At 49.2% G+C, this 13,979-nt stretch overlaps 1 protein-coding gene across 2 annotated transcripts in view; it reads left to right on the top strand.

Moving 5' to 3' along the window:
- The window catches only part of LOC138527467 (stAR-related lipid transfer protein 9-like), a 590,857-nt gene that overhangs the window by 459,032 nt on the left and 117,846 nt on the right, over positions 1-13,979 (top strand). For both annotated transcript variants that reach the window (XM_069638652.1, XM_069638653.1), the window contains exon 21: positions 10,738-10,925. In XM_069638652.1, the coding sequence (XP_069494753.1) occupies positions 10,738-10,925 (188 nt within the window). The remainder of the gene's footprint in view (positions 1-10,737; positions 10,926-13,979) is intronic.

Here is a 13,979-nt window from a genome sequence, read left to right on the forward strand (position 1 = left end):
GTCTGGTCGCGCCGCAGTTCCAGTGCAGCAGAGTGAAGATCTTCAAGCTAGAAGGTTGCTGTGCAGCTGCTTGTGATGCTGATCTCTGAAAGAAAATGAGGAACTGATGGATCTCGGATGCTATGGGCGGTCTGGTTGTGGGAGTTGCAACTGCAGGGTTAGAAGGCACAGATGCTTTCCAGCAGAGGTAGGCCAAGTAAGAAAAGTACTCCTCTGGCTACCAGTGTTACTTTTGCATTTCTTCTGGGTTGTTCTGGTGGATTCTTTTGGTTGCCAGTACATTCAATGTCGGGTCCGCCAGGGAGGGGTCGGAAAGGCCCCTTGGAGCAGGAACATCCCCAGGGCTTGTGACTGAGCCGGTGCCCGTCCCTGGCCCAGGACGATGGATCGCTTGAGCCGGTACCCGTTCCCTGGCCCAAGGCGATGGATCGCTGCTTCTCAGTCTTCTGGTAATGGGAGGTCTGGTACATTCAGTGCCAGGGTAGATCTTGACAGGATGCAGATTCAGGCAACACCACCCCACAGTCCACATCTGAGCCGGTGTCTTCTCTGTACTTTGGTACTTTCTCCCAGGTGTTAACAATACAACGGATCAGAGCATAAGGTTCTAAGGGTTATTGGAACTAGGGGAGGCAGGCACATCACTAAGTTGCATCCATACAAACAGTTTAGTGGCAGCCCGATCATCGGGTACCACCACATTCAACCTTGGGTGGACCTCTTCCCAGTCTTTCTCTCAGGGGTCAGGCTTCAACATCAGACGCCATTCACAATCAGGTCTGCCCTGTTCTGAGGCAGGCTAATTGACAGCACCTGTAGCAGGACACCTGAAGACAATCTGCCTCCTTCCTCTCTGGTCCTGAGCAGGTGGAAGCAGCACTGGCCGCTAGGGCTTCTGGGGATTGTGGTCCCAATAATGATGAATGAGAATAGCCAGGAATTGAGTACTGCAGCCAGGTGCATTATGGTAAATGTAGTTAATTGAATAAAATAAGAAAGAACCAAAGTTGAGCAAATGGAAATAAAAGACCCAGGCGTGAAAATGAGTTGTTCAAGGAGTATTAGGAGGATAAATGAGTACCAAGTAGTCCATGATGGTTGCCAATGCGTGCGCCAGCGGCGCGGGCATGACAGTATGCCCCTCTCCAGGCCCCCTGAAGACTGACCAACAAGAAGAGCACGTCCAAGGCCTGTCACACCGCGAGAGAGTCTTATACCAAAAAGGCACATCATGAAGCACCAAAAACTGTTAATGCTGCAAGGTGAGAGTCTTGAAGGGAGGAGACATTACCAATGTTTCGAACCTTTGAGGTATAATTCAGAAAAGACAACTTCTTAGGAACCAAAAACCCAACAGTGCGTTCATGAACTGAGGAACTGTGGAGATGTGCTGCAGGCTCCATGGCATATATTGCTTTGAAAGTAGTGGTTTTCCTTAGGGCTGGCAACGGTACAGTGCTGAAAGGTGGAACCAGAGATACAGCTGAATAGGTTGCTCTAGGACGGTCGTCCAAATAGTCAGAAGCAGCAATGGCAACATTAAGATTTGCGACAGAGACTTCAGGAGTAACACATGTTGCAGGAACACCATGAGTTGCAGGAAAATCAGGAATGGCAGTAGGAAGTTCAGATGCTGTAACAGCTGGAAGTATAGGTGTCACAGGAGCACCAGCCGACAGGGACGCAACTGAGACTGATGGTGTCATGACTGGTAGTTTAGGTGCTGCAGAGGCACCAACAGGATCTACCGGAGCTGTTGCCTTAATAGGAGAACTTTTAACTGGCTTTGCAACAGGTACTGTCCTGGCAGGCAGAGAGGAAGGGGGTGCTTCGACTGCAGTAGGAGTGATCTGAGATGAGGCATCAGTAGCAGATTCAGGAGTACTAGCAGGGGGAGCAGCAGAGATTGGGCTAGCAGATCTTGTAACAAGTAGCATGGTGAATGTAGGACCAAGAAAGGGTGAGCCTTCCGAAGGCTGGCCTGCAAAGTCTTGTGTGCCCAAGTTGATACATGGATCTGGGGTATTGACAGTAGGCAAAGTTGGATTCCAGACAGATACTGGGTATGTTTCAGGATCCGACTCCTGGTCAGGAGTGCCAATGTTTATAGAAGCAGAATACATCTCAGATCTGGACACTTCAGTAGAGGCTGTAAGTGGGAGTAAAGGACTGACATCAAGGGCAAGAATGGAACAATCCTTTGACTCAGCGGAATGTCCAGTCAGATGATTACACTTGATCTTTGGTGTAATGGCCGTGTGAGCGATCTGGCCCACTGGAGGAGTCCATTCTTCACTATCTGAACGACAGCCTGTGTTACTGTGGCTAGTAAGTGAATGAGCGGTGTCAAGCTTTAACTGGTATGTATATGCCAAGTTCAGGTCTTCCAACTGCTCTTTATAAGTCTGTATCCTCTTCTGTGTTAGCAGTACAGGCCTTAATCTGTTAAACTCTAAAGACAGAATGTCGGGTGTTGGACATAGTGTCAGATGGTCTGGTAAATTGTGTCCCTTAGCTAGATTCTTATAATGCAGATAGACAAATTCATCATAGAGGTCTTCGGTTTGTCTTTTAAGGCTTAAGAGTTGTTCTTGTAACAGGTATGTTCCATTAGCCTGTTCTACAGCTTCAGAATCTGGTGCTGCAATAGGAAGACTGACCTTAGAGTTATCATGGTTAGTAGTTACTGGGGAAGCATTAAGACAACCGATGGTCAGTATTGGTGTTTTGTACCCAGGACCAGCTGCACTAACCTCAGGATACTGAATGCCTTGTCCTGTTAATTGAGTGTTATCTGCAGTCTGGGGAGGTTGTGTAGCTTGCCAAGCTGATCTTGAGCATATCACTTTGGCAACAGCATACTCTGGTTGAGAGTCTGCCACAATGAGTGCAATATCTTTGGCTATAGCAGTGTTATGACATTGGTCCTGAGACCGGGTAGCCTGGGATAAAGGAATACAAGGTTCATGTACCGGCTGAATGTCGAATGCAGTGTCAGAAGAAATGCCAGAAAAAACATGAGTGTTTTCCAGTGGTTGGGCTAACAAAATCTGCAGGAATTCATTTTCTTGCTGTAGTTCTTCTACAGATGGAGACTGCGGATCATAGTTGCAAATGTCATAGTAGTTACACATGGAAGGGTCAGCGAGCCAGTGAGTGTAGTACTGTGCTTGCAAACCTTTGTTTACTAGGGCAAGTCTGTCTTTTAAACTATGGTTTTTGTTTGTAGTCCTTAAGGAAACTTTAGATTTTTGCAGAGGTTTCTTGAACCGAAAAGAAAGCATTTTTGGTCTGTGTGTGCCCTTCCTGCCTATGGGACAAGAATCTTTTTGGTCTTGCATTCTGTCAGGAATGGCACTCTGTCAAGAGTGGCACAGGGTACCCAAGTAGGGTTTGGGTGGATTTTTTGAGGTAAGGTAGCAGATAAGCACACACAGTAGGAAGTTCAACAAGAAAGAAGAGTAGGAAACAGTTGCTGTGAGCCAAAAGGGGCAAAAGATACAAAGGTACAAACAAACTGGATTCCCTCTTGGGGTGTATGCTGAAATGGGAAAGAGTGTTCCACGAACCTTAGGAAACTCCAGCCTTCTGCACAGATTGCTATAACAGAGGCCCACGCTATATGCTCATGGCTGGGAACAACAGCAGTGGGTGTCTGTAACACTGAAAACGCGACAAAGGAAGGGGCAGAGGTTGCCTGCCGGAACCAACAGGCAAGCTCTGTACAAAGGGATTACATAAGACACATGAGAAGACAAGAACAGAAATATCCAGCGAAAAGGAAGTCAATGAGCAATCTAGCAGAAGGAAATGAAGGAAAGGCAGTTAGACTGAAATAGATAACCTAAGGTGGAGTACAGAGGACTCAAGGAAGAGAACAAGGAGCAGCAGTCAGGAAAACAGAAGGGCTGCAAAGTAGGAAGCAGGTCTGCAGTCAAGAGTGGCACTAGGTGCAGGCAAACTGTATTGGACTGCGGAGAACTGTAGTAGGCTGAAAGGCAGGGAGTCCAGAAGAACAGGACAGAGAGAGATCAGTAGTAGGCAACAGACAGAGAGCCCAAAAGAATAGGGCCGCAACGTAGGGAGCCCAGAGGAGCAGGGCTGTAGGCAGCAAAGAGGTGCAGGCTGCAAAGCAGGGAGCCCAGAGGACAAGGACGGTAGGCAGCCGGAGTGAGGCAGGCTGCAGGGCAGGGAGCCCAGAGGACAAGGATTGTAGGCAGCCGGAGTGAGGCAGGCTGCAAGGCGGGCTGCAGAGGACTAGGACTGTAGGCAGCCGGAGTAAGGTAGGCTGCAGGGCCGGGAGCCCAGAGGACAAGGACTGTAGGCAGCCGGAGTGAGGCAGGCTGCAGGGCAAGGAGCCCAGAGGAGCAGGGCAGCAAGGAGTGAGCCCAGAGGAGCAGGGCCGCTGACTGTAGAGGACTGTAATAGGCTGCAAGGCAGGAAGCCCAGAGAACGAGGGCTGTAGGTAGAAGGCAGCAGAGCGTGATCAGCTGCAAGGCAGGGAGCCCAGAAAGGGCACTGGAACAAAACAGGATAATGCAGCAACAGGAACAGCATACAAAGTAAAGGGTCAAGGCAAACAGGAGCGGGGAGAACTCAAGATGCAAGACACTGTGCTCCTGCAGGCAGCTGCTTATATACAGCCCTGCCCTGTTCTGAGGCAGGCTAATTGACAGCACCTGTAGCAGCACACCTGAAGACAATCTGCCTCCTCCCTCTCTGGTCCTGAGCAGGTGGAAGCAGCACTGGCCGCTAGGGCCTCTGGGGATTGTGGTCCCAATAATGATGAATGAGAATAGCCAGGAATTGAGTACTGCAGCCAGGTGCACTATGGTAAATGTAGTTAATTGAATAAAATAAGAAAGAACCAAAGTTGAGCAAATGGAAATAAAAGACCCAGGCGTGATAAGGAGTTGTTCAAGGAGTATTAGGAGGATAAATGAGTACCAAGTAGTCCATGATAGTTGCCAATGTGTGCGCCAGCGGCGCGGGCATGACACTGTATCTGTAAAGTTCACTTTGTGGTGGTCTTACTCTTGTCCCACGTTTTATATGGCACTCTTTCACACTGGTGCCCCTTTTCTTTTGTGTTGTTGCCATATGGGCACTTTCCTTTTAGCCGTCTTTGGTTACTTGTTTTTCCCACAAAGCGGCTCGTAGGTTTGTATTCAACAAGCTTAATTGCGAGATATATCCCATTGATATTCGCCAGATGTTCAAAAGTGCTCAACTTCAAGTTTCATTCAGTTCGATGTTTAACACATGCTCACTATGCTCAATTTCAAGGTTGCTTCCACTGCTTCTCCCAGCCTCTCTGGGTAGCTGGCCAGCTGCTGCGAGTCCCGCTCGTGCTTCGGGACTTGTCTTCGCCTTCCTGGTTGCTCCACTTACTTCCGCTGGACGCAGACAGCCCCCCTCTCTGCCGCAGCTCCGCAACTCGAGCTGCTGGTTTCTTCGCCAGGGAGGCTCATATGCCTGCAACAGCCTAACGGCTCACCTGAGGCTGGGCAGGCTTTCTGGGCTTCGCGCCGGCGTCCTGGCTCCTCCACAGGTCCCACCACGGCTGCCTCTTCCAAACACGTGTCTCCTGCTGGTCTCCTTCTGACAGGTCTCCCTGTCTCTCCTCTTGCTACACATACTGTCTCCTTTTATACACCTGTAACCTTTTAACAGGTTGCAGGTGTGTACTTCCAGTTGAATTTGCCTGACCATGATTAAAAGGACATGCCTGACCTTCACTACACTTTGCAGGCATCTTCCACGTCCCAGTAATAAAGAGTGACATGGCCTAGCGTGCATTACTCTGTCTCCTCGTCCTCCTCTCAGTACTGTCAAGTGTCACATGTGGGGAAATGAGGGGAGCTAGTTTAAAATAGCCCATAAAGGTCGGGGGAGGGTTAGGTTGGTCATCAATGGGAAAATGGGGATACCATTTCTCACCCACCTTACCCTTAATCCATTTCACCCTCTTTCTGATGCGTCTGGACTGGTGATATGTCCCCTCATTGTCTTGGGCAATGGGACATGGGTAACAATATCCCTTAACTGCCTCTGTAATAGAGGGCTCTTTCTGGAAGGGACATGCTGAATACCACGTCTCGCCTGAGAACATCTCATTCCCAATCCCCAACGATCCTCCACCCAGGGGATCCTCCCTCGCTTCTCCACCCCCAGGGTAAGGATCCAAAAGCGATGGCCTTTCCCTGGCCACCTGCGCAGAGGATCCAAGGGGAGTAGATGTGAGAATGCCATGGGGGGCTCTCTTGCGTGGCTGGAAAATGGCTGCTGCCTGAAAAGGCTCCGACAGAGGCTGTTAATATCCTGTTTTTGTTATCCTGCTTTTGACACTCGTTTCATCCAGGCTGTGGTGGGGAAGATTCCTGGAGATCCATGGAGAGTGCAGCTGTGACTCACTTGGACCCGGAGCCTCTGGGTCCCTGCCGTGTGTTTCGGCCCTGATCCTTGAGACCGTGTTGCAGACCACATCGGACCTAAGGAGCGGTCCTCCACGACTGAGCTACCCAACCCAGCGTCCGGAGCAGCCCGGTTCGCCTCGGCCCCTGTCATCCTTGTGCCCCAGAGCCTGCTACACTTGCCTGCACTGGTCTGGTGTGCGCCGAGGTGCTTGAGATCTTGCTGCACCAGGGCTTGCGAGGGGAGAGGAGCCTGCTGTGCGGCACTCTGTGGAGCCGCTTGATGGGGGATGCCTCGCCCTCGGCAGGCCGCTAGGAGTCAGCGGCCTTGCCTTCAAGGCAGCGGCGGCCCTGTCTGTGTCTCCGGGCGGGGGAGATCTGCCGGCAGAGAAACCGCACCCAGTGGGAGGACCGGGCAGATCCCCAGACACAACGTGTGAGTACAAAACAGGGAGAGGGGGCGCACAACCTATGACGAAATCCCTCCTGGCACGGGCGGGCCAGACTGTTGCTCCCCCTCAGCCCGGTGGATCCGTTGGCTGGGGCACTGCACTGGACCCCTGGGGCGCTGGGGTGGTCTAGGCCTGCACTTGCCCCAAATATACAATAAATCCAATATATGCAACAAAAACTGGGCCCCTGAGGCCCCCTGGTGCTCAAACAAACAGGCACTTACTGACAGGTGGCAGAGAGGCCCCCAAAATCGCAACTTGGCAATAATAATCAGCTCTGCTGCCCAACATATCATTATGGGTAACCCCAAAAAGCAGGCTAACATGGACCAGTTTGTCAGGCCTGATCAAACACCCCCCCATCCCCTGTCAAGGTGCCGGGTCCGTCCCAATTGGATGTATTTATTTATTTATTTATTTGTATTTATAAAGCGCACTGGCTGCCCAAGGGCATCGAGGCGCTGTTACAAGAGAGTGACTTAGTTACAGGTTACGTCATTGCTTACTGCCCTCAACCAAACATTACTGGCCCTAAAGAACAGCACGGACAACCTGGGGGCCAAAATTGATGCCTTGACCTGTAAAGTGGATGTTTCAGCAATCCACTATGTGGCCGCATGACCGAAGCTGAACAGAGGATAGGCGTGGGGGAGGATAAGGTGGAGACCAAGAATGACGACCTTGAGGGCAGGTCCAGGAGGAATAACATCTGCATAACATGGAGTCCTTTGTCGAAAAAAGGCTGCTCATAAATGTCCTTGAAAATCCGCCGGTCACCAATATGTTTATGGTTGAGCGTGCACATAGATCCGTGGCATCTACACCTCCCCCAGGGGCCCCGGAGAGAGGTATTATAGCTAGGATCTTCAGTTACCGTGACAGAGATATTCTGCTCCATACGGCCAGGGAAAAGAAGGAGCTACGATGGGGATCAACCACTATTCTCCTCTTTCCTGACTTCAGCCCTCAAGTGCAGAACCAGATAAAAACCTTTCAAGCGGTTTAAAAATATCCTGAGATGGAAAGATGTGCGCTACTCCATGCTTTTTCCGGCTAAACTCCGGGTGGTACACGACGGCAGAGTATCCTTTTTTACTCCCCCAGAAGCTGCAGAACATTTTGCAAAAGACATCCCGGACCCAAGGGGTACCCCCGGGGGGAACCTTAAGGCCCTCTATTGCTGGGATCACCCTGTGCGGTGCACATCACATTGATGCCCCTCTCATGGGGTATATTAGTCCTTAAGGAATGGGTCTGGAATTGTTGGACCCCACTAACAAGGTGTAAGGCAACAGATATGGTATCAGGACTCTGACACACAGAGCCAATCCAGCCGCCACTAGCTCCCCGTGCCCAGAAGCCACGTTCTTTCTTTCGTTTGGGTTGTCAGAAAGGGGTGTGTAGGGTGGGGGTGGGGTGCGAGGGGCCAGTAAGTTACAGTTTCTGGCATGGGAGGTGGGGATATTGATGGAGTTGATGGAGGTTGATGTTGGTCAGTTGAGTTTTGATTATGTCATTGTTGGGGAGGTTGAGCTGTGTCGATTGATGGTACAGGCGGGCATATGTGGCAAAAAGGTGCATGCCACCTCCATACGAACCCCAATGGGGTCAACAAGTACGATATAAACTCAGTTTACAAGCATATGCTGTATCACAGTATGAGAGTCCCTGTTTATGCCTTAGGGCCAAATGTGAATATAACACTGTTAACCTGGAACATACAAGGTTTTACCAATGGTAAGAAAGTGTGCTTGATCAAGAACTATGCTAAAAATCATGGAGGTAATATTTTATGTTTACAGGAAACACACCTTGCGTGGGATAGTAAACTTCCCAACCTTGCAGGGTGGGGGATCCAGAGATACCACTCCTAATTTTCGCCACACTCTCGAGGGGTAGCCACCTACATCCACCACTCCTTAGAATTTAAATTCCAAGATCAGATTGGTGATGGGGAAGGGCACTATTTACTGTTAGCAGGAGAGATCACTGGGTGGCAAGTCCTTATCATAAACATATATGCCCCAAACCACGACTGCCCGGATTATTTCCAGCACTGTGCCGCACATTTACGTACATTCCTGACTTACGAGGTAATATGGGCGGGAGATTTTAATGTTGCTATCTCCCTAGATTCTCTACAGCCCAACTCTCCTTTCTTAGAGCATCCCAGAAATGGGCAGCTCTAGCGGAATACCATGGTCTCTATGACTCCTGGCGCCTACTACATCCCACATCCAGGGAATACTCATATTACCCTGGGGTCCACGGTAGCCCCTCTAGAATTGATTATGTCATGGTGACGGCCGATTTGGCTTGGGATATCACGGAAGCACAATGACTCCCCCAAACTCTCTCCGACCATTCCCCTTTCCTAATAAAACTTTGGGGCCCGAACCGCCTCCCTAAGCTACTGTGCTGGCGCTTCCGGCCGTGAGCGCTAGAAAACGCGGTTTTCTGGGAACAAATAGAGCAGGATATTCAAACTTAAGTAAACCTGGGCTCTGTGCCCGACTCTAGGGTGGTGTGAGAAACCATCAACGTATACATCAGGGGTTGTTGCATAGCAAAGGAGGGTGGGGTCTTGAAATCCATACGCAGATCCATCTCTACCCTTGAGCAGAATATTAAAACCCTGGAAACGCAATAAAACATCCTGGATTCCCCAGAAATACAGTCTCAACTACAGGCAGATAGGGAGGAAATAGCTATCCTGATGACTAGAGAGGACCGCTACCTGGGATATCCCATTACAGCCACCACATATGCCGAGGGGGGCCGCCTGAGCCGGACTCTGGCCTGGGCGATTAAACATGAACACCAGCTAGACCCTATACTAGAAATTGAGGGTGCAGAGGGGACCCTCACTAAGGATAGTGGTAGAATCAACACAGTGTCCCGTGACTACTATGAGAGGTTATATACCTCCCATATGACAGCAGGGCACGCCTCAATAAGGCAATATCTGGATAGAATAGCTTTTGGTTGGTTAGACCCGGCTCTCGGGATGCCCCTGAATGACCCCCCCCCCTCCAACGAGGAATTCCGCAAAGTGATCCATTCTCTCCCTAATGGGAAAGCACTGGGTCTAGACGGGATCACGGCAGAACTCTACAAAACATTCACAGATCTCCTGATACCCCACTTGCAAGATATATATGAAGAGGCCAGATCATCAGGGACACTTCCTGAATCTACCAGAACTGCCCCTGTGACCAGGCAGGCTTTGTCCATGGCCGCTCCACCCAGAACAACCTGCGCCGGCTGTTTGCACTCATGCACAATGTGAACCCAGAGGTCCCAATCACTGTGGCCGCTCTGGATGCCAAAAAGGCTTTAGACTCGGTGGAGCAAGTAGCATGCATACATGGTTTAGAGGTTTTTATTTGTCACAACATTGCATGGTTCTGGGATTTTGGGGGATGGAGCCTTTTGTTATCCAAGAAAATGCAATTATATTTTCTATATATCGGAAAATCACTGCACACAGAGGAGACCTAAAACACATAAAAGGGGCTCTTTATTATTTAGGGAAAAATTGTAGAATTCTATATGGAGTTTAGAATTCCTAAATCAATATACAACCCGCAGCTGGAGGTATACATGTTTTCAGTGAGGATCAACCACATAGGCGGGCATCAATCAAACATCATATTCATTTTTCTTTCTGCTGGGCCTCCTCTGTGCGATGTAATTGACCTGTTTTGAGATAAGTTACATTTTAGAGCCCACTAACACCAAACAACCTCCGCAATAGATTAAGGAAAAGAAATTGGGAATATGTCATTTGTTGTCATGTACAAAAGAAAATAATTATTACATTTTCTTTTTTCACATCTAACCATATATTTCTTTAAACATGTATCTCCAAGAAACTTAGACGAAGTGCACTTGGCATACCAGGAGAAGCTGAGGAACCTCGAAGCGTTCTACCGTGAGCGTGTCCGACAGCAGCAGATCTACGTGGACGATTTAAAGCAGCAGCTTTTGGCCGTGCAGATCAGAGGGGAGCGGGAACTGGAAGAGGACCAAGCACTGATCAACCAGCAGATCAAAGAAAGTGAGCGATATTTGTAAGATATTTGGCAGGTCTAGATCGGGGCTGTGTATTATGGGGGAGGTCCACTGTCTATAATCGGGGCACTGTTGTTGTTCCATGCACTTACCAGTTTAGTGATATGGAGAAATTGACACCATTGCCAGTGCTCTAGAACTGATTGATTTGTTAACCACTTATATATTATAACATCACTGGAATTCAAAACATGTACAACATCAGCACACAGTCCATTAGGGGATGCTCATTGTTCAAATAGGGTCAGCTCATCAATAGAGTGATGCCATATTGTAAGGCAGTAATTACATTATCTCTCAGAACATTGAGGGAGCCACGGCCATTGTCCAATTGCCCAAACTATACGAACTGATAAAGCCCGGAGATTGAACAAGGGCTGTGCTCTTTAACGTTCTCTCTTCTGGAGTGTCTGATGCCAGAGGCAGAGCACTCTGACCAGCTCTCAATGTGGTCAAGTGTGCCGCCGTGAGCCCCGCCCCCATCACCACCCCTATGTTCGCCTGGATCTCCTCTATCAGACGTGGCCCAGGACTTCCTCCTACACCAGCCCACTTCCCCTGTCCTCCTTAGCTCCACCCCTGGGCTACTACTTGCAGACACAACCCAACGCCTGGTCTCCAAGCCCTCCCCCTCCACCCACACATTGCAGATCCCATCCTTGCCAGGCAGCATCTAGCAGCTGGCAGACATAGCCCAGCCCTTTAAATAAAGCTTGTCTTTAGGTGCCCCCACGTCGCAGCCTGGATGTGTTCCAGCCAGTTCACTTCAAACCCACCAGCCAGTCACCTCTATCCCCAGGCCTGCGTTCCCCTCTTTTTATTTTGCAATCCCAAATTGGACTCCATTACCATGGCGGCCATTTTAGCAAGTGATTTTCATTCAATGAATGGGATGCGCTGATCTGGGCTGGTATGCGCTGATTTTTCTAACATTTAGGAGGTTGTGTCTGGCTGGATGGCAGTGGCTGTGATGAACTGGAAGAGTTTCAGGTTGCTATCAAAGAGAACCCTGTAGTTGCAAACCATGGGTGAGGGGGTGAGGCGATCAACAGAGAAAGAAATGGAAGGCAGGGAGAAAGGTGACGTCTGCCTTTGAGGAGATGAACATGAGGCATCGAGTGGTGGATTGTGGTTAAGCAGTAGGTTATGCTTTCAGAGATTTCAGGGGAGAATGAGGGGAAGGAGAAGATCTGAGTATCATCAGCATAGAGGGGATTGTTAAAGCCAGAGAAAAAGGGGGTGTGTAGGAAAGAGCGTAATGGGCATAGGACTGATTATTGAGGAACGCCCCTGGGGAGGGGTGTCAGAGAGGAAGAGTAGGAATGGTCAGAGATTTTGGAGGCTACCTGGTGAAGTGCAGCGTCCTTGAAGCCAAGGAGGGAGAAAGTTTGATGGAAGGAGAGATAATCCATTGTCGAAAGCTGTGGAAAGGTCTTCTCATTGTCTTCACAAGGAAGGACAGATTAGACACAGGATGAACATATTTCAGCGCAGTATGGCCAAGATTTATGAGGTGGATTGTGTGACGTTTAGAAATGCGGGCACCAGGCATCTGGGGGCGAGGGACAAAATTCCACAATTCTGGGAAGGATTTCAGCTAAACGTAAGTGGCAATAGGGTCATCTGGCTCATGAATACGTCACGACTCATTTTGTTGCATCAATGGTTTGCTGTAGATTACACATCATCATACCTATAAGCAGTTTAGCACAACCTTATTGATTGTTAATATGTTTTTGTTGTGCCCACTGAAAACCAAACATATGCCAGTGTCGCCAACCCTGGAGATGCCTGCACTACTCCTTTGCCTCACTCCCCTGCCACTCCTGCAGCTGCTACCCCATCATTGCCCGCTCCACCCTCAAGCCCAGCTTCTCTACCACAGCAATCAGAGTCGCTCAAGTGTGCCCTTATAAATGCAAGATTGCTTGGTGCTCATGCAGTGAATATTTACGACCTAATACTTGAGACAGACCTAGACATTCTCACCAACCCATGAGTCGTTTTTCCTTGATGACTCTGGCCCCATGCTCACCCTGGCCATCCCACCAAATTTTACTATCTACAGATCTGACCGTCCTGATGGTATAGGTGGCAGAGTCGCCCTCATTGCCAAATCATCCTTGCAATTCATCATCTCCCTGCAATCAGTGACATGTGTTTCTCCCAACTTATCTCTCTTCCCCACTCACGTGAAAGGTTGTATCCTCAACTGGATACTCACTGATAATGCCAACAATAACATCTCATCCATTCACCCAGTCTCATGGTCTGACCATTTTCTAATTACCTTCGATCTCTCACTACTCAAGTGCCACAAACCCCCACCTTGCCAGTTAGCCCCATCTAGGTCCGTAACACACGTAACCTGAAGCATGAGGATTGTAAACCACCCCTCATCACCTCACTTTATTCGAATGTTACATCCCTCCCACAATCTGCACAAAACCTTGCCAATCACTACCACTCCAGCCTGCTGCAGGCCCTTGACCAGATAGCGCCAATAAAACCCCAAATCCCCAAACCTTACAAAGAAAAAACACCTGGTTTTCAGAGGAGATGATCTTGCTTTGCCAAGATAAGAGCCCTTGAACACCTGTGTAAAAAACACCCCTCTACAAAAAACTGCCAGGCACTTGCTATAGCAGCGTCACAATACAAGAAAGCTGTGGTGACCTGCCAATCTAACAGTTACAATGACAGAACTGCCAATGCCAGCTCTAACAGTAAAGAACTATTTGCTATCCTTTGCTATCCTATTGCTGGTGTACGCTCACATAATGCTCGGCGTACCACAATCCAAAATGCCCTCACTCAAAAAATGGACTCTCTTCTTGCTAAAATTAACATTAAAAAACCCTACTGGCCAGCAAAGCACCATCGCTTGACCCACTTGCTCCCCCTTTCAGGATTCCCGTAACTAACACCCCCCTCTTCACCTTCTCACAAGTCACTCAGGAGCTTGTAGCAGACACCGTCAGGACACTTAAACCTAATTGCAAAGTGGATGCTTGTCCGGGACACATAGTCAAACTCTGCT

This window comes from Ambystoma mexicanum, chromosome 14 (assembly GCF_040938575.1).
Source record: "Ambystoma mexicanum isolate Mex_15411 chromosome 14, UKY_AmexF1_1, whole genome shotgun sequence".
NCBI lineage: Eukaryota > Metazoa > Chordata > Amphibia > Caudata > Ambystomatidae > Ambystoma > Ambystoma mexicanum.